Below are 26,201 nucleotides of genomic sequence, written 5' to 3'. Positions count from 1 at the left end.
GAGAGACTCAGGGTCGAGACTCTGTCCGGTGAGAGAGATGGGGGGTGATACTCTGTGTCCGGTGAGAGAGATGGAGGCGAGATTCCGTGTCTGGTGAGAGACTCGGGAGCGAGACTGTGTCCGGTGAGAGGCTCAGGCGCGAGACTGTGTCTGGTGAAGAGAGACGGGTGGAATACTCCATGTCCGGTGTGAAGAACGGGGCCGAGACTCCATGTCTGGTTCTGAGACGGGGCAAGACTCAGTGTCCGATTAGAGGCTCGGGGGTGAGACTATGTCTAGTGAAGAGAGACGGGGATGAGACTCCGTGTCTGGTGAGACAGATGGGGCCGAGACTGTATCTGGTGAAGAGAGACGGTGCGAGACTGTGTCTTGTGGGAGAGATGGGGTCGAGACTGTGTCCGGTGAGAGACTCGGGGGCGAGACTGTGTCTGGTAAGAGACTCGGGGGTGAGACTGTGTCCGGTGAGAGAGACGGGGACGAGACTCCGTGTCCGGTGAGAGACTTGGAGGCGAGACTGTGTCTGGTGAGAGAGCCGAGGGCAATACTGTGTCCAGTGAGGGAGACGGGGGCGAGAATGTGTCCTGTGAGAGAGAAGGGGGCGAGACTGTGTCCGGTGAGAGAGAAGGGGGTGAGACTCCGTGTCTGGTGAAAGAGACGGGTCAGAGACTCTGTGGCTGGTGAGAGAGACGGGGGCACGACTGTGTCCAGTGAGAGAGAAGGGGGTGATACTCCTTGTCCGGTGAGAGAGACGGGTGGGAGACTCCGTGTCTGGTGGGAGAGGCACGGGTGAGATTCCGTGTCCGGTGAGAGACTCAGGGACGAGACTGTGTCTGGTGAGAGAGACGGGGGCACGACTGTGTCCAGTGAGAGAGAAGGGGGTGATACTCCGTGTCTGGTGAGAGAGACGGGTGGGAGACTCCGTGTCTGGTGAGAGACTCGGGAGCAAGACTGTGTCCGGTGAGAGAGACGGGCGAGACTCTGTGTCCGGTGAGAGGCTCAAGGGCGGGACTGTGTCTGGTGAAGGGAGACGGATGCAAGACTCTGTGTCCAGTGAGAGACATGGGGGCGAGACTCTGTGTCCGGTGAGATAGTCGGGGCCGAGACTGTGTCTGGTGAAGGAGACGGGGGCGAGACTGTGTCTTGTGGGACAGACGGGGCGGAGACTTTGTCCGGAGAGAGAGACGGGGGCTAAACTCCGTGTCTGGTGAGACAGACGGGGCCGAGACTCCGTGCCTGGTGAGAGAGACAGGGCGAGACTCTATGTCCGGTGAGAGATACAGGTGGAGACTGTGCCGGTCAGAGAGACGGGAGCGAGACTCCATGTCTGGTGAGATGTACAGGGCCGAGGTTTCGTGTCTTGTTCTGAGACGGGGGCAAGACTCTGTGTCCGATAAGAGGCTCGGGGGTGAGACTGTGTCTGGTGAAGAGAAACGGTGGTGAGACTCCGTGTCTGGTGAGACAGACAGGGCCCAGACTGTGTCTGGTGAAGGAGACAGGGGTGAGACTGTGTCTAGTGGGAGAGATGTGGCTGAGACAGTGTCCGGAGAGAGAGACGAGAGTGAGACTCCGTGTCTGGTGAGAGAGACGGGGGTGTGACTCCATGTCTGGTGAGAGAGGCGGGGTTGAGACTCTGGGTCTGGTGAGAGAGACGGGGGCGAGACTGTGTCCCCTGAGAGAGAAGAGGCCAAGATTCTGTGCCTGGTGAGAGACTCGGGGGCGAGACTGTGTCCACTGAGAGAGACGGGGTGAGACTCCGTGTCCAGTGAGAGAGACGCGGCCGAGTCTGTGTCCGGTGAGAGAGACGGGGGCGAGAGTCTGTATCTGGTGAGAGACTCGGGGGTGAGAGTCCGTATCTGGTGAGAGACTTGGGGGCGAGACTTTGTGTCCGGTGAGAGAGTCGGGAGCAAGACTGTGTCCAGTGCGAGAGACGGGTGAGAGACTCCGTGTCTGGTGAGAGAGACAGGGCGAGACTCTGTGTCCTGTGAGAGAGACGGGTGTGAGACTCCGTGTCTGGTGAGAGAGACAAGGGTGAGACTCTGCGTCCGGTGAGAGAGACGGGGGTGAGACTCCGTGTCTGGTGAGAGAGACAGGGGCACGACTGTGTCCGGTGAGAGAGACAGGGGCGAGAGTCTGTATCTGGTGAGAGACTCGGGGGTGAGAGTCCGTATCTGGTGAGAGACTTGGGGGCGAGACTTTGTGTCCGGTGAGAGAGACGGGAGCAAGACTGTGTCCGGTGAGAGAGACGGGTGAGAGACTCCGTGTCTGGTGAGAGAGACAGGGCGAGACTCTGTGTCCTGTGAGTGAGACGGGTGTGAGACTCCGTGTCTGGTGAGAGAGACAAGGGTGAGACTCTGTGTCCGGTGAGAGAGACGGGGGTGAGACTCCGTGTCTGGTGAGAGAGACAGGGGCACGACTGTGTCCGGTGAGAGAGACAGAGGCGAGAGTCTGTATCTGGTGAGAGACTCGGGGGTGAGAGTCCGTATCTGGTGAGAGACTTGGGGGCGAGACTTTGTGTCCGGTGAGAGAGACGGGAGCAAGACTGTGTCCGGTGAGAGAGACGGGTGTGAGACTCCGTGTCCGGTGAGAGAGACAAGGGTGAGACTCTGCGTCCGGTGAGAGAGACGGGTGAGAGACTTCGTGTCTGGTGAGAGACTTCGGAGCGAGACTGTGTCCGGTGAGAGAGACGGGGGTGAGACTCCGTGTCTGGTGAGAGGGACGGGGGCACGACTGTGTCCGGTGAGAGAGACAGGGCGAGACTCTGTGTCCTGTGAGAGAGACGGGTGAGACTTCGTATCCGGTGAGAGGGTTAGGGGTGATACTCTGTGTCCAGTGAGAGAGAGCGGTGTGAGATTCCGTGTCCGGTGAGATAGACGGGGACGAGACTGTGTCTGGTGAAGGAGACGGGGGCGAGACTGTGTCTTGTGGGACAGATGGGGCGGAGACTTTGTCCGGAGAGAGAGAGATGGGGGCAAGACTCCGTGTCCAGTGAGAGAGATGGGGCTGAGACTCCATGTCTGGTGAGAGAGACAGGGCGAGACTCTGTGTCCTGTGAGAGGCTCGGGGGCGAGACTGTGTCCGGTGAGAGAGACGGGGGTGAGAATCTGTGTCCGGTGAGATAGACAGGGGCAAGACACTGTGTCCGGTAAGAGAGACGGGAGAAAGACTCTGTGTCTGGTGAGAAACTCGGGGGTGAGACTGTGTCGGGTGAGAGAGTTGGGGCCAGGATCCGTGTCTAGTGAGAGACTCAGGGGCAAGACTGTGTCCGGTGAGAGAGACGAGGACGAGACTCCATGTCCGGTGAGAGACTTGGGGGCGAGACTGTGTCTGGTGAGAGAGCCGGGGGCAAGACTGTGTCCAATGAGAGAGAAGGGGGTGAGACTCCGTGTCCGGTGAGAGAGACGGATGGGAGACTGTGTCCGGTGAGAGAGACGGGTGGGAGACTCCGTGTCTGGTGAGAGAGACGGGGGCACGACTGTGTCCGGTGAGAGAGACAGGGGCGAGACTCTGTGTCTGGTGAGAGAGACAGGGCGAGACTCTGTGTCCTGTGAGAGGCTCGGGGGCGAGACTGTGTCCGGTGAGAGAGACGGGGGTGAGAATCTGTGTCCGGTGAGATAGACAGGGGCAAGACACTGTGTCCGGTAAGAGAGACGGGAGAAAGACTCTGTGTCTGGTGAGAAACTCGGGGGTGAGACTGTGTCGGGTGAGAGAGTTGGGGCCAGGATCCGTGTCTAGTGAGAGACTCAGGGGCAAGACTGTGTCCGGTGAGAGAGACGAGGACGAGACTCCATGTCCGGTGAGAGACTTGGGGGCGAGACTGTGTCTGGTGAGAGAGCCGGGGGCAAGACTGTGTCCAATGAGAGAGAAGGGGGTGAGACTCCGTGTCCGGTGAGAGAGACGGATGGGAGACTGTGTCCGGTGAGAGAGACGGGTGGGAGACTCCGTGTCTGGTGAGAGAGACGGGGGCACGACTGTGTCCGGTGAGAGAGACAGGGGCGAGACTCTGTGTCTGGTGAGAGAGACAGGGCGAGACTCTGTGTCCTGTGAGAGAGAAGGGTGCGAGACCCCGTGTGTGGTGAGAGACTCGGGAGCGAGACTGTATCCGGTGAGAGAGACAGGGGCACAACTGTGTCCAGTGAGAGAGATGGGGTCGAGATTCCGTGTCCGGTGAGAGACTCGGGGGCGAGACTGTGTCTGGTGAAAAGAGACCGGTGCGAGACTCCATGTTGGGTGAGAGAGTCGGGGGCGAGACTGTGTCCTGTGAGAGGTTTGGGGGCCAGACTGTGTCTGGTGAAAAGAGACAGGGGCGAGAGTCCGTATCTGGTGATAGACTCGGTGGTGAGAGTCTGTATCTGGTGAGAGACTCGGGGGCGAGACTTTGTGTCCGGTGAGAGAGACGAGGGCAAGACTGTGTCCTGTGAGAGAGACGGAGGTGAGACTTCGTGTCTGGTGAGAGAGACAAGGGCGAGACTGTGTCCGGTGAGACAGACGGGGTCGTGACTCTGTGTCCGGTGAGAGACTCGGGGGTGAGACTGTGTCCTGTGAGAGAGACAGGGGCGAGACTGTGTCCGGTGAGAGAGATGGGTGAGAGACTTTGTGTCTGGTGACAGACTCGGGAGCGAGACTGTGTCCGGTGAGAGAGACGGGGGTGAGATTCCATGTCCGGTGAGAGAGACAGGTGGGAGACTCCGTGTCTGGTGAGAGACTCGGGAGCGAGACTGTGTCCGGTGTGAGAGGCGGGTGGGAGACTCCGTGTCTGGTGAGAGACTCGGGAGCGAGACTGTGTCCGGTGTGAGAGACGGGTGGGAGACTCCGTGTCTGGTGAGAGACTCGGGAGCGAGACTGTGTCTGGTGAGAGAGACGGGGGTGAGATTCCATGTCCGGTGAGAGAGACAGGTGGGAGACTCCGTGTCTGGTGAGAGACTCGGGAGCGAGACTGTGTCCGGTGTGAGAGACGGGTGGGAGACTCCGTGTCTGGTGAGAGACTCGGGAGCGAGACTGTGTCCGGTGAGAGAGACAGGGGTGAGACTCTGTGTCGGGTGAGAGACGGGGGGGGGGGGAGGGTGGTGAGACTCCGTGTCCGGTGAGAGAGACGGGTGGGAGACTCCGTGTTTCATGACAGAGACAGGGGCGAGACTCTGTGTCCGGTGAGCGAGACAGGGGTGAGACTCCGTGTCCGGTGAGAGAAGTGGGGCAGAGACTGTGTCTGGTGAAGACAGACGGGGGAGAGACCGTGTCTAGTGGGAGAGACGGGGCCGAGACTATGTCCGGTGAGAGAGAGGGGGGCGGGACTCCGTGTCCGGTGAGAGGGACAGTGCCAAGACTCTCTGTCTGGTTCTGAGACAGGGGAAAGACTCTATGTCCGATAAGAGGCTCGGGGTTGAGACGGTGTCTGGTGAAGAGAGATGGGGGCGAAACTCCGTGTCCGGTGAGAGAGGCCGGGGCGAAACTCCGCGTCCGGTGAGAGCGACGGGGGTGAGAATGTGTCCGGTGAAAGGCTCGGGGACGAGACTGTGCTGGTCAGAGAGACGGGAGCGAGACTCTATCTCCAGTGAGATGGACAGGGCCGAGATACCGTGTCTTGTTCTGAGACGGGGGCAAGACTCTCTGTCTGGTTCTGAGACAGGGGAAAGACTCTATGTCCGATATGAGGCTCGGGGATGAGACTGTGTCTGGTGAAGAGAGGCAGTGGTGAGACTCCGTGTCCGGTGAGACAGACGGGACCGAGACTGTGTCTAGTGGGAGAGACGGGGCCGAGACAGTGTCCGGAGAGAGAGACCGGGGTGAGACTCCGTGTCTGGTGAGAGAGACGGGGCCGAGACTCCGTGTCTGGTGAGAGAGACGGGGCAAGACTCTGTGTCCTGTGGAGAGATGGGTGTGAGACTCCTTATCTGGTGAGAGAGACGGGGAGTGAGACTCCGTGTCCGGTGAGAGAGACAAGGGTGAGACTCTGTGTCCGGTGAGAGAGTGGGGTGAGACTCTGTGGCCGGTGAGAGAGTTAGGAGTGATACTCTGTGTCCGGTGAGAGGCTCAGGGGCGAGACTGTGTCTGGTGAGAGGCTCAGAGGCGGGACTGTGTCTGGTGAAGAGAGATGGATGCGAGACTCCTTGTCCGGTGAGACAGAAGGGGGTGAGACTCTGGGTCTGTTGAGAGAGACTAGGCCAAGACTGTGTCCGGTGAGAGACTCCGGGGCAAGACTCTGTCCTGTGAGAGGCTCAGGGGCGAGACTGTGTCCACTGAGAGAGACGGGGTGAGACTCCGTGTCCAGTGAGAGAGACGCGGCAGAGACTGTGTCTGGTGAGAGAGACGGGGGCGAGAGTCCATATCTGGTGAGAGACTAGGGGGCGAGACTTAGTGTCCGGTGAGAGAGACGGGGGCAAGACTGTGTCCCCTGAGAGAGAAGGGGCCAAGATTCTGTGCCTGGTGAGAGACTCGGGGGCGAGACTGTGTCCACTGAGAGAGACGGGGTGAGACTCCGTGTCCAGTGAGAGAGACGCGGCCGAGACTGTGTCCGGTGAGAGAGACGGGGGCGAGAGTCCATATCTGGTGAGAGACTCGGGGGTGAGAGTCTGTATCTGGTGAGAGACTCGGGGGCGAGACTTTGTGTCCGGTGAGAGAGACGAGGGCAAGACTGTGTCCTGTGAGAGAGACGGAGGTGAGACTTCGTGTCTGGTGAGAGAGACAAGGGCGAGACTGTGTCCGGTGAGACAGACGGGGTCGTGACTCTGTGTCCAGTGAGAGACTCGGGGGTGAGACTGTGTCCTGTGAGAGAGACAGGGGTGAGACTGTGTCCGGTGAGAGAGATGGGTGAGAGACTTTGTGTCTGGTGACAGACTCAGGGGCGAGACTGTGTCCACTGAGAGAGACGGGGTGAGACTCCGTGTCCAGTGAGAGAGACGCGGCAGAGACTGTGTCTGGTGAGAGAGACGGGGGCGAGAGTCCGTATCTGGTGAGAGACTAGGGGGTGAGACTTAGTGTCCGGTGAGAGAGACGGGGGCAAGACTGTGTCCCCTGAGAGAGAAGGGGCCAAGATTCTGTGCCTGGTGAGAGACTCGGGGGCGAGACTGTGTCCACTGAGAGAGACGGGGTGAGACTCCGTGTCCAGTGAGAGAGACGCGGCCGAGACCGTGTCCGGTGAGAGAGACGGGGGCGAGAGTCCATATCTGGTGAGAGACTCGGGGGTGAGAGTCTGTATCTGGTGAGAGACTCGGGGGCGAGACTTTGTGTCCGGTGAGAGAGACGAGGGCAAGACTGTGTCCTGTGAGAGAGACGGAGGTGAGACTTCGTGTCTGGTGAGAGAGACAAGGGCGAGACTGTGTCCGGTGAGACAGACGGGGTCGTGACTCTGTGTCCAGTGAGAGACTCGGGGGTGAGACTGTGTCCTGTGAGAGAGACAGGGGTGAGACTGTGTCCGGTGAGAGAGATGGGTGAGAGACTTTGTGTCTGGTGACAGACTCAGGAGCGAGACTGTGTCCGGTGAGAGAGACGGGGGTGAGATTCCATGTCTACTGAGAGAGGCAGGAGTGAGTCTCTGTGTCTGGTGACAGACTCGGGGGCGAGGATGTGTCCTGTGAGAGAGACGGGGCCGAGACTCTGTGTCCGGTGAGAGAGGCAGGGGTGAATCTCTGACTTCGGTGAGAGAGACGGGTGAGAGACCCCGTGTCTGGTGAGAGAGTCGGGTGTGAGACTTGTGTCCAGTGAGAGACTCGGGGGCGAGACTGTGTCTGATGAGAGAGACAGGGGCGAGACTCTGTGTCCGGTGAGAGAGATGGGGGCGGGACACCATGTCCGGTGAGCGAAGTGGGGCAGAGACTGTGTCTGGTGAAGAGAGACGGGGGCGAGACTGTGTCTAGTGGGAGAGATGGGGCCGAGACTGTGTTTGGTGAGAGAGACGGGGGGGGGGGGGGCGAGACTCCGTGTCCGATGAGATAGACGGGGACGAGACTGTGTCTGGTGAAGGAGACGAGGGCGAGACTCCGTGTCCAGTGAGATAGACGGGGCCGAGACTGTTTCTGGTGAAGGAGACGGGGGCGAGACTCCGTGTCCGGTGAGATAGACGGGGACGAGACTGTTTCTGGTGAAGGAGACGGGGGTGAGACTGTGTCCTGTGGGACAGACGGGGCGGAGACTTTGTTTGGAGAGAGGGGGGGGCGAGACTCCATGTCTGGTGAAAGAGACGGGGCCGAGACTCTGTGTCCTGTGAGAGAGACGGGTGGGAGACTGTGTGTCCGGTGAGCGACTCGGGAGCAAGACTGTGTCAAGTGAGAGAGACGGGGGTGAGATTCCATGTCTGGTGAGAGACTCGGGGGGGGGGGCGAGACTGTGTCCTGTGTGAGAGACGGGGGGGGGGTGAGACTCTGTGTCCGGTGAGAGGCTCAGAGGCAGGACTGTGTCTGGTGAAGAGAGATGGATGCGAGACGCCGTGTCCGGTAAGATAGAAGGGGGTGAGACTCCGTGTCTGTTGAGAGAGACGGGGGCAAGACTCTATGTCTGGTGAGAGAGAGAGAGAGAGACGGGGCTGAGACTGTGTCTGGTTGTGAGACGGGGCGAGACTCTGTGTCCGGTTAGAGACTTAGAGGCGAGACTGTGTCTTGTGAGAGAGTTAGGGTCAAATCTCCATGTCTGGTGAGAGAGACAGGGGCGAGACTCTGTGTCCGGAAAGAGGCTTCGGGGTGAGACTGTGTCTGGTGAAGCGAGACGGGGTTGAGACTCCATGTCCAGAGATAGAGACAGGGGCGAGACTGTGTCTGGTGAAGAGAGATGGGTGCGAGACTCCGTGTCCGGTGAGAGAGATAGAGAGACGGGGCTGAGACTGTGTCTGGTGAAGAGAGACGGGGATGAGACTCCGAATCCGGTGAGAGAGACAGGGGCAAGACTGTGTCCGGTGAGAGGCTTGGGGGCGAGACTGTGTCTAGTGGGAGAGATGGGACCGAGACTGTGCCGGTCAGAGAGACGGGGTCGGGACACCGTGTCTGGTGAGAGGGACGGGGCAGAGACTCCATGTCTGGTTGTGAGACGGGGGCAAGACTCTGTGTCCAGTGAGAGGCCTGGGGGCAAGGCTGTGTCTGGTGAAGAGAGACGGGGGTGAAACACCGTGTCCAGTGAGAGAGATGGAGGGGAGATTCCGTGTCTGGTGAGAGACTCGGGTGCGAGACTGTTTCTGGTGAGAGAGACAGGGGCGAGACTGTGTCCGGTGAAGAGAGACGGGTGTGAGACTCCTTGTCTGGTGAGAGAGACGTGGCCGAAACTATGTCTGGTGAAGAGAGACTGGGGCAAGACTGTGTCTAGTGAGAGAGACGGGGACGAGACTCCATGTCTGGTTGTGAGACAATGGCGAGACTCTGTGTCCGGTGAGAGGCTCGGGGGTGAGACTGTGTCTGGTGAAGAGAGATGGGGGTGAGACTGCGTCTAGTGGGAGAGACAGGGCCGAAACTGTGTCCGGTGAGAGAGACGGGGTTTAGAATCTGTGTCCGGTGAGATTAACAGGGGCAAGACTCCATGTCCAGTGGGAGAGACGGGGCCGAGATTATGTCTGCTGAGAGAGACGGGGGCGAGACTCCGTGTCCGGTGAGAGAGACGGGGGCCGAGACTCCGTGTCTGGTTGTGAGACAGGGGCGAGACACTGTGTCCAGTTAGAGACTCAGGGGCTAGACTGTGTCTGGTGAGAGAGTTAGGGTCAATCTCCATGTCCGGTGAGAGAGATGGGGGCGAGACTCCGTGTCCAGTGTGAGAGACGGGGGTTGAGACTCTGTGTCCGGTGAGAGAGGCGGGTGGGAGACTCCGTGTCTGGTGAGAGACTCGGGAGCAAGACTCTGTCAAGTGAGAGAGACGGGGGTGAGATTCTATGTCTGGTGAGAGACTCGGGGGGGGGGGGCGAGACTGTGTCCTGTGTGAGAGACGGGGGGGTGAGACTCTGTGTCCGGTGAGAGAGACAGGTGGGAGACTCTGTGTCTGGTGAGAGACTCGGGAGCGAGTCTGTGTCCAGTGAGGGAGACAGGAGCGAGAGTCTGTGTCCAGTGAGAGGCTCAGAGGCAGGACTGTGTCTGGTGAAGAGAGATGGATGCGAGACTTTGTGTCCGGTGAGACAGAAGGGGGTGAGACTCCGTGTCTGTTGAGAGAGACGGGGGCAAGACTCCGTGTCTGGTGAGAGAGAGAGAGAGAGAGACAGGGCTGAGACTGTGTGTAGTGAAGAGAGACGGGGGTGAGACTGTGTCTGGTGAGAGAGACAGGGGCGAGACTGTGCCTAGTGGGAGAGACGGGGCCGAGACTCCGTGTCTGGTTGTGAGACGGGGCGAGACTCTGTGTCCGGTTAGAGACTCAGGGGCGAGACTGTGTCTTGTGAGGGAGTTAGGGTCAAGTCTCCATGTCCGGTGAGAGAGACGGGGGCAAGACTCTGTGTCCGGAAAGAGGCTTCGGGGTGAGACTGTGTCTGGTGAAGAGAAACAGGTGTGAGACTCTGTGTCTGGTGAGAGAGACGGGACCGAGACTCTGTGTCTGGTTGTGAGACGGGGCGAGACTGTGGCTAGAGGGAAAGACGGGGCCGCGACTGTGTCCGGTGAGAGACTTGGAGGCAAGACTGTGTCTGGTGAGAGAGACGGGGACGAGACTGTGTCCAGTGAGAGACTCGGGGGCGAGACTCCCTGACTGGTGAAAGAGATGGGGCCGAGACTTCGTGTCTGGCTGTGAGACAGGGTCGAGACTCCGTGTTCGGTGAGAGAGACGAGGGCGAGACTGTGTCCGGTAAGAGGCTTGGGGGCTAGACTGTGTCTGGTGAAGAGAAACAGGTGTGAGACTCTCTGTCCTGTGAGAGAGACGGGGCCGAGACTCCGTGTCCGGTGAGAGAGACAGGGAAGAGACTCTGTGTCTGTTTGTGAGATGGGGCGAGGCTGTGTCCGGTGAGAGAGACGGGGGCGAGACTCCGTGTCCGGTGAGAGAGACGGGGGTGAGATTCCATGTCCGCTGAGAGAGGCAGGGGTGAGTCTCTGTGTCTGGTGACAGACTCGGGGGCGAGGATGTGTCCTGTGAGAGAGACGGGGCCGAGACTCTGTGTCCGGTGAGAGAGGCAGGGGTGAATCTCTGACTCCGGTGAGAGAGACGGGTGAGAGACTCCGTGTCTGGTGAAAGTCTCGGGAGCGAGACTGTGTCTGGTGAGAGAGAGCGGGGTGAGACTCCGTGTCTGGTGAGAGAGTCAGGTGGGAGACTTGTGTCCGGTGAGAGGCTCGGGGGCGAGACTGTGTCTGGTGAGAAAGACGGGCGAGACTCTGTGTCCGGTGAGAGAGATGGGGGCGGGACACCATGTCCGGTGAGCGAAGTGGGGCAGAGACTGTGTCTGGTGAAGAGAGATGGGGGCGAGACTGTGTCTAGTGGGAGAGATGGGGCCGAGACTGTGTTCGGTGAGAGAGACGGGGGGGGGGCCGGGTGGCGAGACTCCGTGTCCGATGAGTTAGACGGGGACGAGACTGTGTCTGGTGACGGAGACGGGGGCGAGACTCCGTGTCTGGTGAGATAGACAGGGCCGAGACTGTTTCTGGTGAAGGAGGGGGGGGTGAGACTGTGTCCTGTGGGACAGACGGGGCGGAGACTTTGTTTGGAGAGAGAGACGGGGGCGAGACTCCATGTCTGGTGAGAGAGACGGGGCCAAGACTCTGTGTCCTGTGAGAGAGACGGGTGGGAGACTGTGTATCCGGTGAGAGACTCGGGAGCGAGACTGTGTCAAGTGAGAGAGACAGGGGTGAGACTCTGTGTCTGGTGAGAGACTCGGGGGCGAGACTGTGTCCTGTGTGAGAGACGGGGGTTGAGACTCTGTGTCCGGTGAGAGAGGCGGGTGGGAGACTCCGTGTCTGGTGAGAGACTCGGGAGCAAGACTGTGTCAAGTGAGAGAGACGGGGGTGAGATTCCATGTCTGGTGAGAGACTCGGAGGGGGGGGGGCGAGACTGTGTCCTGTGTGAGAGACGGGGGGGTGAGACTCTGTGTCCGGTGAGAGAGACAGGAGCGAGAGTCTGTGTCCAGTGAGAGGCTCAGAGGCAGGACTGTGTCTGGTGAAGAGAGATGGATGCGAGACTTTGTGTCCGGTGAGACTCCGTGTCTGTTGAGAGAGACGGGGGCAAGACTCCGTGTCTGGTGAGAGAGAGAGAGAGAGACAGGGCTGAGACTGTGTGTAGTGAAGAGAGACGGGGGTGAGACTGTGTCTGGTGAGAGAGACAGGGGCGAGACTGTGTCTAGTGGGAGAGACGGGGCCGAGACTCCGTGTCTGGTTGTGAGACGGGGCGAGACTCTGTGTCCGGTTGGAGACTCAGGGGCGAGACTGTGTCTTGTGAGGGAGTTAGGGTCAAGTCTCCATGTCCGGTGAGAGAGACAGGGGCGAGACTCTGTGTCCGGAAAGAGGCTTCGGGGTGAGACTGTGTCTGGTGAAGCGAGACGGGGTTGAGACTCCGTGTCCAGAGGTAGAGACAGGGGCGAGACTGTGTCTGGTGAAGAGAGATGGGTGCAAGACTCCGTGTCCGGTGAGAGAGATAGAGAGACGGGGCTGAGACTGTGTCTGGTGAAGAGAGACGGGGGTGAGACTCCGAATCCGGTGAGAGAGACGGGGGCAAGACTGTGTCTGGTGAGAGGCTCGGGGGCGAGACTGTGTCTAGTGGGAGAGACAGGACCGAGACTGTGCCGGTCAGAGAGACGGGGTCGGGACACCGTGTCTGGTGAGAGGGACGGGGCAGAGACTCCATGTCTGGTTGTGAGACGGGGGCAAGACTCTGTGTCCGGTGAGAGGCTTGGGGGCGAGACTGTGTTTGGTGAAGAGAGACGGGGGGTGAAACACTGTGTCCAGTGAGAGAGATGGAGGGGAGATTCCATGTCTGGTGAGAGACTCAGGTGCGAGACTGTTTCCGGTGAGAGAGACAGGGGCGAGACTGTGTCCGTTGAAGAGAGACGGGGGCGAGACTCCATGTCCGGTGAGAGAGACGGGTCCGAGACTCCATGTCTGGTTGTGAGACAACGGTGAGACTCTGTGTCCGGTGAGAGGCTCGGGGGTGAGACTGTGTCTGGTGAAGAGAGATGGGGGTGAGACTGTGTCTAGTGGGAGAGACGGGGCCGAGACTGTGTTCGGTGAGAGAATCTGTGTCTGGTGAGAGAGATGGGGTTTAGAATCTGTGTCCGGTGAGATAGACAGGTGCAAGACTCCATGTCCAGTGGGAGAGACGGGGCCGAGACGGTGTCTGCTGAGAGAGACGGGGGTGAGACTCCGTATCCAGTGAGGGAATCGGGGCCGAGACTCCGTGTCTGGTTGTGAGACAGGGGCGAGACTCTGTGTCCAGTTAGAGACTCGGGGGTGAGACTGTGTCTGGTGAGAGAGTTAGGGCCAAGTCTCCATGTCCGGTGAGAGAGACGGGGGCAAGACTCTGTGTCCGGTAAGAGACTTGGAGGGCGAGACTGTGTCTGGTGAAGAGAGACAGGTGTGAGACTCTGTGTCCAGTGAGAGAGACGGGGCCAAGACTCCGTGTCCGGTGAGAGAGACAGGGAAGAGACTCTGTGTCTGTTTGTGAGACGGGGCCGAGACTCCGTGTCTGGTGAGAGACTCGGGGGCGAGACTGTGTCTGGTGAGTGAGACGGGGACGAGACTCTGTCCAGTGAGAGAGACGGGGGCGAGACTGTGTCCAGTGAGAGAGATGGGGGCGAGACTGTGTCTGGTGAGAGACTCAGGGCCGAGACTCCGTGTCCAGTGAGAGAGACGGGGGGCGAGACTGTGTCCGGTGAGAGAGACAAGGGTAGACTCCATGTCTGGTGAGAGAGACTGGGCTGAGACTCCATGTCTGGTGAGAGAGACTGGGCTGAGACTCCATGTCTGGTGAGAGAGACTGGGCCGAGACTGCATGTCTGGTGAAAGAGACTGGGCCGAGACTCCATGTCTGGTGAGAGAGACGGGCTTAGACTCCATTTCCGGTAAGAGAGATTGGGGGAGACTGCATTTCCAGCGAGAGAGATGGGGGTGAGACTCTGTGTCTGGTGTGAGAATCTCGGGGACAAGACTCTCCGTCATCGGGAGAGACGGAGACGAGATTCCATGTCCGCAGAGAGAGACGGGGGTGAGACTTTGTGTCTGGCAAGAGAGACTGGGGCGGACTCCTTGTCTGGCACAAGAGTCTCGGGGACGAGATTCCGTGTCTGTTGACAGAGATGATATATCACAGTGAACAAGTGATATCCAGTATTGTCAGTGGTTACAAAACCTTGAGGAAAGGGCAGCATCGTAGGAGTCTTCCATCTTGTCCTGGTTGGTTGGTAAGTGAGGCTTGAGAAGTTCTGAGTTGACTTGGAGAGGTCATGGGAAGTGGTGATCGACTGTAATGTGGATAAACATTGTAGGCGATAGTGTGAATGGCGATAGATTGGGAAATTGACTGCAAACAGTTGTTGATTGTCAGATACATGTGGTTATGAAGGCAAATGGTCTTCTAGCCTTCATGTCTTAAGAACTCAAGTCAAGGAGCAGGGATTCCATGCTGCAGGTGTGCTGGGTCTTGGTACAATTCAGCTCTCCTTTCCTGCGGACGATACCCTGCAAAATGGAGAGAGTTCAGCAGGCTGATTCCTGCAACGGTAGGACTGACATATGAAGAGAAATTGGGGCAGTTGGGTTTATGTTTACTGGGGTTTAGGGGAAACAGACAGGATCTCATGAAAACCTACACAATTCTATCAAGTCTGGATCAATTAGATGTTGGCAATCTTTGAAGTTTCCAAGTGCAGGTTTTGTCCTTCAGAATTTTCCTGGTCACTGGCACTAGATTTACAGGTTGGTAATTATCTGACTTGCTTCGGCTGCCTTTCTGGAACAAGTGAGTCCACTGAATGAACCTGAGCAGCAAATCTTGTCACTTCACTCTCTAAAAAGGGAGGAAGGCAGAAGAAAGGAACGTATCGGCCAGTTAGCCTAACTCAGAGGTTGATAAAGTGTTGCAGTCGATTGTCAAGGTCGAGGTTTAAGGGTACTTGATAAAATAAATCAAAGTCAACATAGTTTCTGTGAAGGAAAATCTTGCTTGACAAATCTGGTAGAGTTCTTCGAGAAAATAACAAGCAGGGTGGACAAAAGAGAAGTAGTGGATGTCATTTACTTAGATTTTCAGAAGACACTTGATGTGCTGCCTCACATAAGACTGCTTAGTGGTGCTCCTTAGGGGTCTGTAGTGGGTCCACTACTTTTCACATTACAGAATCATAGATTCATGGAAAACCTACAGCACAATACAGGCCCTTCGGCCCACAGTGCTCTGCTGAACATGTACTTACTTTAGAAATTACCTAGGGTTACCCATAGCCCTCTATTTTTCTAAGCTCCATATACCCATCTAGGAGCCTCCTAAAAGACCCTATCGTATACGCCTCCATCATCATTGCCGGCAGCCCATTCCACGCACTCACCACTCTCTGCATAAAATACTTACCCCGGACATCTCCTCTGTACCTACTTCCAAGCACCTTAAAACTGTCCCCCCTCAGCCCTGGGAAAAAGCCTCTGATTATCCACATGATCAATGCCTCTCATTATCTTATACACCTCTATCAGGTCACCTCTCATCCTCCGTCACTCCAAGGAGAAAAGGCCGAGTTCACTCAAGCTATTCTCATAAGGCATGCTCCCCAATCCAGGCAACATCCTTGTAAATCTCCTCTGCACCCGTTTTACAGCTTCCACATCCTTCCTGTAGTGAGGCGACCAGAAATGAGCACAGTACTCCAAGTGGGGTCTGACCAGTGTCCTATATAGTTGTAACATTACTCTCGGCTCTTGAATGGTTGATGAAGGCCAATGCACCGTATTCTTAACTACACAGCCAACATGCACAGCAGCTTTGAGTGTCCTATGGACGTGGACCCTGACCTACCAAAATGAACCACCTCACACTTATCTGGGTTGAACTTCATCTGCCACTTCTCAGTCCAGTTTTGCATCCTATCAATGTCCCGCTGTAACCTCTGACATTATCCACATTATCCACAACACCCCCAACCTTTGTGTCATCAGCAAATTTACTAACACATCCCTCCACTTCCTCATCCAGGTCATTTATAAAAATCACAAAGAGAAGGTGTTCCAGAACAGATCCCTGAGGCACACCACTGGTCACTGACCTCCATGCAGAATATGACCCGTCCACAATGAATATAAAAGCAAGGAGATAGCTCTGAGGTTTTACAAGACACTAGTCAGATTACACTTGGAGTATTGTCAACAGTTTTGGCTCCATAACTCAGAAAGGATGTATGGTCATTGGAGAGAGTTCAGAAGAGGTTCAGAAGGATGATTCTGGGAATGAAGGGGTTAACATATGAGGAGTGTCTGGCAACTTTGGGCCTGTACTCACTGGAATTTAGAAGAAAGTGGGGGGATCTCAGTGAAACCTACTGAATGTTGAAAGGACTAGATAAGGTGGATGTGGAGAGGATGTTTCCTTTGGTGGGGGTATCCAGAACTAGAGGGCACAGCCTCAAAATTGAGGGGCGATCTTTTAAAACGGAAGTAAGGAGGATTTTTTTTTGGCCAAAGAGTGGTGAAACTGTGGAATGCTCTGCCAGTGACTTTGGTGGAGGCCAAGTCATGTGGGGTATATTTAGGGCGGAAGTTGATGGATTCCTCACTGGTCAGGGCATCAAGGGATATTGTGAGAGGGCAGGTGTTTGGAGTTGAATGGGATCTGGGATCAGCCATGAGAAAATGGTGGAGCTAACTTGATGTGCTAAGTGGCCTAATTCTGCTTCTGTGTCTTACGGTCTTATGGTCTGTCTTTTATGGGGTAAAAAGTGCTTGCAAGTTCCCTCTCTCTACTTCCCGTCCTCCTTTGCATTCTTACATGGTCTGTTGTCCTCTTCTGTTGAATTCCTTCTTCTTAATGCAGCTTAATGTGAAAAAGACTAAGGAGCTGGTGGTAGACCTGAGGAGAACTAAGGTACCGGTGACCCCTGTTTCCATCCAGGGGGTCAGTGTGGACATGGTGGAGGATTACAAATACCTGGGGATAGAACACTGAGTCTGTCTACAAGAAGGGTCAGAGCTGTCTCTATTTCCTGAGGAGACTGAGGTCCTTTAATGTCGGCCGGACGATGCTGAGGATGTTCTACGAGTCTGTGGTGGCCAGTGCTATCATGTTTGCTGTTGTGTGCTGGGGCAGCAGGCTGAGGGTAGCAGACACCAACAGAATCAACAATCTCATCCGTAAGGCCAGTGATGTTGTGGGGATGGAACTGGACTCTCTGATGGTGGTGTCTGAAAAGAGGATGCTGTCTAAGTTGCATCCCATCTTGGTCAATGTCTCCCATCCACTACATAATGTACTGGGTAGGCACAGGAGTACATTCAACCAGAGACTCATTCCTCCGAGATGCAACACAGAGCGTCATAGGAAGTCATTCCTGCCTGTGGCCATCAAACTTTACAACTCCTCCCTTGGAGGGTCAGACACCCTGAGTCAATAGGCTGGTCCTGGACTTATTTCCTGGCATAATTTACATATTACTATTTAACTATTTATGGTTTTATTACTATTTATTATTTATGGTGCAACTGTAACAAAAACCAATTTCCCCCGAGATCAATAAAGTATGACTATGACTATGATTATTCAGCCCTTTACCCCTTCCACCTATCCTCTTCCTGCTTTTCACTTCATCTGCCTTCCCTACCCACACACCTCAGCCCTCGCCTGGTCTCAACTATCACCTACCAGCTTATATTCTCTCCCCTCACCCTCCTACTTATTCTGGCTTCTGCCACTTCTTTTCCAGTCCTGATGGAGAGTCTGTGTCTGAAACATCGACTCTTTCTTCCTCTCCATGGATGCCACTTAATCTGCTGAGTTCTTCCAGCCTTTTGTGCTTGCTGCTCAAGATTTCCAGCATCTGCAGAATCTCTTTTGTCTGTCATTTCCTAAAGCTGGTGAATAGCTCAGGGACAAAATGGCTACTGCTGCCCAAAGATATTGTGCAAGGGATTCCTCAGTATTGTAAACTGACAGTTGAGTGAGCTGTTGCTGTTGAATCATGTCTCTTTCTAACCCTAATCTCCTGTGCTTCTTCGCAGACTAATATCAACCCGGCATTCCAAGCTAGAGAGCTTGAGTTTCTTCTGAAGAAGGTAAGGAACTTTCCCTTGCCTCTTTGAACTTGGAACCTTTCTCTGTGAAACCATGACTTCTGGGTGACGCAGTGATGCTGCAGTTGGTGTTGCTGCTTAGGTCTGGTGCAGGAGTTTGTATGTTCCTCCTGTGACTGAATCGAATTCCCTCCGGGCTTCTGATTGTTTCCTCATCCTGAATATGTGCTGGTTGGCAGAAAATTTACTGCTGTAGATTACCCCATAGTAAGGGGATGTTGATTTGGTGGCTATGTGGAAAGAGTAGGTAATGGGTAAAAGTGGGGGAAAGGGATTGATATGATTAACATTCTTTGTAAATTTTTTGACAGCTGCACACATTATCTGTTGCTCTAAGCAGGGATTTTTTACACAGCCTGGAAACCACACAGCACTTTAGTTTATTAGTTGAAGAGTGTTTTGAAATACAGTACAACTAAGAAAATCTTTCACATTTTGTGAACTCTTTCTTGTCTGCCTTTATTACAATGTCTACGAACACTGAATACATTAATTTCACATCCAGGTGAAAGATGCATCTTAATCCTTATTAGAGCATCCAAATGTTTCAGTTCTCATCTGTTTCTGGATTTACATTTGATTGAATTCAAAATACTGAATTCACGTTGACAATCAGCACTAGAAGCTTGAAATGTTCCAACAAGAATTGACAGTTCTTCAATTTCTTTGTTCCTAAGCATATAGTTCAACACATCAGTGAATGTCTTAATTGAACCAATCTTAACTTTCTCTGGAACAACAAATTTGAAAGCACAGTATTTCTGTGGTATTGTTGAAGCAACACTTTTGTCATAATTCGTAACAGTAGCTGAATATATATTTTTTTCAAATCTATTTTCCAAATTGAAAATTGGTTGCATTTGCAATAGCAACAAGGTCCATAGCTTGCCATTCTTTTCACTCGTCATCAGGAAATCTATTATTCAACTGATTACTGTCACGTACCCCGTGATGGGTTAAAGAACCAGTGGAAATGGAAAACACCTTGGGAGTCTGGTATTGCTATTAACTAATGGTATTTATTAGTAACCACGCAATGCAGTAATATAAATGCAGATATATCAAACAGGTCAGCAATGATTTTATATATATATATATATATATATATATATATGAGTGGAAATATAAAAACCGAGCTTCTTCAAGCCTAGGAGTAAATGGATACAGTCCTACAACGATGAGTAAAGTTCAGTTCAGTTCGTGGTATTGAGTTGAGTAGTGATGGAGAGAGAGAGGTGTTGTTGTTGTTCGAGTAAGCCGATGCCATCGATTCTTCCCGTTGTCCTCCGAAATTTCCAAGTTAGCCAAACTTGACCAACTTAAGAGTACCGTCTTCGAGTGATAATCTACCAACCCAGGTGAGGGTTAGACACGCTAGTAGACTCCACAAGGTCGCTCTTTCACGCACTAATAATCAGAGATCGATCCTTCACGATTGATCCTCAGTCACACACTCGTGGGCACCTAAACAGGATAGTGGTAACTTCACCACACCCTTGTGCGTCTGCATGTCCTCTGTCCTGTGAAACAAGCAATTACACTGGTTTAAATACTGTTGTGCTGAACACCAGCTGTCCATCAAGTAGCTCCTCCCTTCTGTCTCTGTTTAGGATCTCAGAAGCTGCCAGTGTCCTTGCAAAAGTGTAAACACACTGCAGAGAAACCATAACACTATCTCAAAGCAGTCTTCGCCTCCCTCTCTCTTAATAACAAGGTGTTTGTGTTGCAAAACTCTCTCTCTCTCTTTATAAAAGCACAGTTCATAGGGATAATTCAGGATCCCATCACACCCCCTCTTTTTAGGAAAAATTTTGATGTGTCAAAATTTTTGGTTGAACTATAAAGTACAAAGTTTGAAATAATACATGTATAATCATCAGATAACAGAGCAAAACGTGTACAATTTCTAACTTAACACCTGGATAAACAATCAGCAATAATGTTGTCAGTATCTTTGACATGTTTGATTTTTAGGTCATATTCTTGCAATATCAGACTCCAGTTTAATAACCTTCTATTCTTATCCTTCATCTTAGTTAGAAACACCAATGGATTATGGTCTGTGTAAACCACAAGTGGTTTCTGGACAAGACAAACATAGACTTCAAAATGTTGCAAAGCCAGGATAAGTGATAGCAACTCCTTTTCAACAGTGCAATAATTTTTCTGATGCAAATTAAATTTCTTTGAGAAATAAGCTACTGGGTGTTCAATGTCATCTACACCCTTCTGTAACAGTACCGTCCCAGCAGCTTCGTTACTAGTGTCTGTCGCTATAGAGAATGGTTTTGAAAAATCAAGTGATTTGAGCACAGGATGATAACACAGAATGGTTTTCAGACATTTAAATGCCTCCTGGCAAAGGTCACTCCATACAAATCTTTCACTCTTCCCTCGTAATTTCGTTAGGGGGAGAGCGATATCAGCGAAGTTCTTACAAAACTTACAATAATACCCCACCATTCCTAGAAACATTTTTAAAGCTTTCTTGCCTGTCGGAACAGGAACCTCAGCAATAGCTTGAACCTTGGCCTGTACAGGAACCAGTTGGCCCTGGCCTACTACATAGCCCAGATATGTAACTGTGGCATGACCAAACTCACTTTTAGCGAGGTTCACAGTAAGCCTGGCCTTCGACAGCCTTTCAAACAGTTTTTCTACAGCCGCAATATGCTCTTCCCACGTGTCACTCCATACAACCAAATCATCAATGTAAGCCCCTGTGTTTTCTAGACCTCTAATCACAGAATTGATCATTCTTTGAAATGTCCCTGGAGCATTTTTAATCCTGAAGGGTAAAACATTGTATTCATACAGCCCCAAAGATGTGACAAACGCTGAGATTTCTCTGGCCCTGTCGGTCAAAGGAACACACCAATATCCTTTTAGCAAGTCAATTTTTCCGAGGTGCGTAGCTTTTCCCACTTTGTCAATACAGTCATCCACCCTCGGGATAGGATAAGCATCTCTCTTGGTTATTGCATTGATTTTCCTGTAGTCAGTACAGAATCTCATGATACCATCCAGTTTAGGCACAAGAACACAGGGCAACGCCCAGTCTGAGGTAGATTGCCTAATGATACCAGTTGTTAGCATGTAGCCAATTTCTTTTTTAATCATTTTGCTTTTCTCTAAGTTCATTCTGTAAGGATGCTGTTTTATCGGCTGGGCTGAATTTACAATGACGTCATGCACTGCAGCTGTGCACCATCTTGGAATGTCAGGGAATACATCTTTATGCCTGCTAATTAATTCTTTCAATTGTTGTTGCTGTGCAGGCTCCTGATGACAGACTTTATCAGTAATGTCTTTCAAAATAATGGAATTCTCAAGTGGTTGATACTATATTCAGCTTGTTAAAATGATCTTGCACCTCATTACCAGATCCCACAACCCCATTTGTTTTCATAACAGTACTTACTGGTACCATCTCAGAGTCATAATAAGGCTTCACCATATTTACATGTACTAATTGGGTAGCCTTCCTTCTGTCAGGAGTTTTAATAAAATAATTCAAAGAATCAATCTTCTTAATTATTTGGTATGGTCCATGAAATTGCACTTGGAGGGGGTTGGTCACAAGGGGGAACAAGACCAGAACCTTAGCTCCAACCTCAAACACCTGCTCCCTCGCTCTCTTACCGTACCAATGTTTCATTTTAATTTGGGAGTTTTGCAAATACTGTTTTGCGAGGTCACAAGCCTTGTTAAGCCTCTCTTGGAATTTCAAAACATAATCTAACACACTGACATATACTTTTGGGTTAGACCACTGCTCTCTGATCAAGGTCCAAGGTCCTTTGGGCCTGTGACCGAGAATGAGCTCAAGCGGACTGAACCCCAGGGATTCTTGAATTGTGTTTCGAATGGCAAGAAGTAGTAAATGTATCCCTTCATCCCAGTCCCTGTCATTCTCATAACAGTAGGTTTTAATCACGGTCTTTAAAGTGGAATGAAACCACTCCAAAGCCCCTTGAGACTCTGGGTGGTAGGCAGATGACAAAATTTGTTTAGCCCCCAGCTCAGAAACTATTTGCTGGAATGTTCCCAAAGTAAAGTTACTACCCTGGGCAGATTGAATTTCCTTAGGCAAACCGACCAGTGTGAAAAACTTGATGAATGCTTTTACCACAGTCTTGGCCTGGATGTTTCCGAGAGACACGGCTCCAGGGAACCTAGATGCAGCACATATAACAGTTAACACATACTGATGGCCAGCTGCAGTCTTTGGCAGTGGGCCTACACAATCCACTATGACTTGGGAAAACAGTTCACCAAAAGCAAGTATCGGCCAAAGTGGTGCTTTTGGGATGGCCTGATTAGGTTTTCCCACCACCTGGCACGTATGACAACCTCTTCAATAATTTACAATATCCTTCCTCACGTTAGGCCAACAAAATTCCCTCATAATCCTGTGCACTGTCTTCTTTACTCCAAAATGTCCATCTAAAGGCATCTTGTCCACCTATGGGCCAGATTTAAAATTTCAGCCCTGTAAACCTTTGGAACCACCACCAGATGCACAATAGCCCAATCCTCACTAGCAGGCACCGTAGTGGGTCTCCACTTCCTCATCAACACCTCATCTTTAAGGTGATATCCCACTGACTCATTTTGAATTTCTTCCTCAGAGAGAGCAGTCTCTTTTAAAGCCACAATTTCAGGATCTTCATTTTGTTCCTCTATAAATTCATTCCTTAATAAGGACAAGCCTTACTACCCTCTAAGTCCTGTTGGTATAGGGACGGTAGGGAAGTCGCCATGAGCATCAGCAGACTTTCTCGACATGCTTCGGGTCACTGCGCAGGCGGGGTACACATCAGCATCTGTAGACGGATCCTCAGCAGCAGCAGGCTTACTGGTGGGTAAATGTCCCCACCTGCAAAGTCATTACCGAGCAAGACATCAACATTGTCTATCGGTATTTCAGATCATACCCCTATCATGACTGGTCCAGATACCAAGTCGCATTTCAAAACTATCTTGTGAAAAGGCACGGCCTCAGTCCCCTTTCCAATACCTTTTATAATATTCACTTCACCAATCTCCGTCTCAGCACTGAATTCCAAAACACTCTTCAATATTAATGACTGAAAAGCCCCAGTATCTCGCCAGATCCTCACCGGAACCGGGGTTGACCCCTCCTTCACAGACACAAATCCATTTGAAATAAACCGCTCCAATCCTTCTTGAATTCGGTCAGACCCCTCCTTCACCAGCGGTGTCCTAACCGGCTGAACACAAGCATTTGGGGTTGTCGCCTTTTCTTTTCCCTTATCCCTTTTTTGAACAAAACAATTAGACGCCACATGACCGGGCTTCTTGCAATAGTAACACGTTAAACTGGGAAATTCTCCCCCCAACTACTTTCCTTCCTCCCTACTTTTGTCACTAGTCCCCAGCTTACATTTTGGTTTAGCTGGTGGATTATCTCTATACCCTTTTGGTAACTCTTATTGGGAAAAATCCTACCGTTATGAATTAGGGAATACTCGTCTGCTAATCTAGCAGACTCTGACAGTGTCGCTGCCTCTTTCTCATCTAAGTATGTCCTTATACCATCAGGGATGCAACCTTTAAACTGTTCAATCAATATCAACTCTTTCAGGTTGTCAATATCCTCACTTGCCCCTTTTGTGGTATACCAACAATCAAAGTATACCTGCATCTCACAGGCAAACTCTAGATACGTGCGGTCCTAAGGCGTCCTCAAATTTCGAAACCTTTGCCTGTACGCCTCCGGAACCAACTCGTAAACTGTACGTAAAGTACAGCACCTTTCACTCTATCATAATCATTTGCATCTACAACAGACAACGCTGAATACACTCATTGAGTCTTCCCCTTAATCACACTTTGTAACAGGACATCCCACTGATCTCTCGGCCACTTCCGATTTATGGCCACTTTTTCAAAATGTAGGAAACACCTATCGACTTCTGTTTCCTCAAATGGAGGTACCAACTCAATTTCTTGGCTAACATTAAATGGTACAACCGGCTCCCTACTATGGCCTGGCACGTGACCTCCTTGTTGCACCATCTCCCTCTCAAACTCTCACTGCTTTTCTGCCTCAGTGACCTCGAGCTGTTTCAGTTGTAACTCATGCTGTCTTTTCCTAGTCTCAGCCTCCAGCCTGAATTGCTCCACCTGAAGGTGAATCTCAGCCTCAGTAAGTTTACCTCCAGCGAATAACTCTAACACCTCCTCGTCAAACTTTCCCTTAGCTGTATAATGCTGGGCATCTGCATCTGAGCTTTCCTCATTTTAGTGTCACCTTCAGTCTTAATTTTTGAGCGATTGCCAACAGCACATTCCTCGTAGCATCATCCAACACTTCAGGGGTTGGTTCCAACAGAAACCTCTCTACACTAATGTCCATTTCTGCTGTTTTTCCCCACACAAGCAAATCAAAAGGGATTTTCCCCAATCAATTCAAACAAGCCCCCACACAATTTGTTCAAATCCCAGACGCAGGTCCCAATTTTGTCACGTACCCCGTGACGGGTTAAAGAACCAGCAGAAATGGAAAACACCTGGGAGTCTGGTATTGCTATTAACTAATGGTATTTATTAGTAACTATGCAATACAGTAATATAAATGCAGATACATCAAACAGGTTAGCAATCATTTTATATATATGTGTGTGTGTGTAAATATAAAAAACAAGCTTCTTCAAGCCTTGGGGTAAATGGATACAGTTACGGTGATGAGTAAAGTTCAGTTCAGTTCGTGGTATTGAGTTGAGTGGTGATGGAGAGAGAGAGGTGTTGTTGTTCAAGTAAGCCGATGCCATTGATTCTTCCCGTTGTCTTCCAAAACTTCCAAGTTAGACAAACTTGACCAACTTAGGAGCACCGTCTTCAAGTGATAGTCTACCAACCCAGGCGAGGGTTAGACACACTAGTAAACTCCACAGGGTCACTCTTTCATGCACTAATAATCAGAGATCAATCCCTCAGAATCGATCCTCAGTCGCACACTCGTGGACAGCTGAACAGGATAGTGGTAACTTCACCACACCCTTGTGCGTCTGCATGTCCTGTGAAACAAGCAATTACGCTGGTTTAAATACTGTTGTGCTGAACACCAGCTGTCCATCAAGTAGCTCCTCCCTTCTCTGTCTGTAAGAACACAGAAGCTGGCAGTGTCCTTGCAAAGAAACCATAACACCATTTCAAAGCAGTCTTCACCTCCCTCTCTCTTAATAACAAGGTGTTTGTGTTGCACAACTCTCTCTCTCTCTTTTTAAAAGCACAGTTCATAGGGATAATTCAGGATCCCGTCACATTACACACGTTGGATAAACCGCATTACTAACATCAGAACTTACAGATGCAAGCAGATCTTTCAGTTTGTCACTTCAATAAATGGTATCACCAAGATACTGTGCCTGTAGCTTGTTAACTTCTGTTTTTGCAAACTGCTGTGCTTCAATTGTATTCAAAGAGCTTTTCTGAAGAACTTTACAAAGAGATGCCAGATCTTTTAAAACATTATGATGGACAGTTAATGCTACTCAATATTGTGGATTGGTCAAAACTTTCAGGCAGTAGTTGCTGACTGGATCGTTTTTAGGATACTAAAATAATAATATTTATAAATACTATATATAAATAAATAATATTTATTATTTTAAAATGTCACAAGATAAGTTAGAACACTTATAATTTTCATAAAATAGCCACAGTCATGCAAACAACTTTATAGAAATAAACTTTTACCTTGTACTAACAGTTTTTTAATTGAAAATTCTTTTTAAATGATGATCTTTTTGCAAGGCTATTTACCAAAAAAGTCAGAATATAGAATTTTTCACATCAAAGACAAACCACAACTCACAACACAAGTAAATAATGTCATGCAGTCAAAACAACTGACAGACATAATGGCAAAAGTAAAATGTTTTGACTAGATGCCGTTGGTGATTAGCAGGCTGGCAGTTCATTAACAATGAGCTACTGACTTCCTTTCTGTGTTTATTGTTACAATTTGTAACAATGTTGTAACTTGAAACTCTAACAATGTAGATATGTCGAACCTGTAAAATGTTTCAA

The 26,201-nt window shown here is 51.6% G+C and overlaps 1 protein-coding gene across 1 annotated transcript in view; it reads left to right on the top strand.

Annotated features, from left to right (window-relative positions):
* LOC140187429 (medium-chain acyl-CoA ligase ACSF2, mitochondrial-like) overlaps positions 1–26,201 on the top strand; it is a gene marked incomplete at its 3' end in the record, with an annotated part of 207,632 nt that overhangs the window by 16,407 nt on the left and 165,024 nt on the right. Inside the window, exon 2 of the mRNA XM_072242749.1 lies at positions 18,072–18,125. Within this exon, the coding sequence (XP_072098850.1) occupies positions 18,072–18,125 (54 nt within the window). The remainder of the gene's footprint in view (positions 1–18,071; positions 18,126–26,201) is intronic.

Source organism: Mobula birostris, chromosome 24 (assembly GCF_030028105.1).
Source record: "Mobula birostris isolate sMobBir1 chromosome 24, sMobBir1.hap1, whole genome shotgun sequence".
In the NCBI taxonomy this organism is placed as follows: domain Eukaryota; kingdom Metazoa; phylum Chordata; class Chondrichthyes; order Myliobatiformes; family Myliobatidae; genus Mobula; species Mobula birostris.
This window is presented reverse-complemented; position numbering and strand designations above follow the sequence as displayed.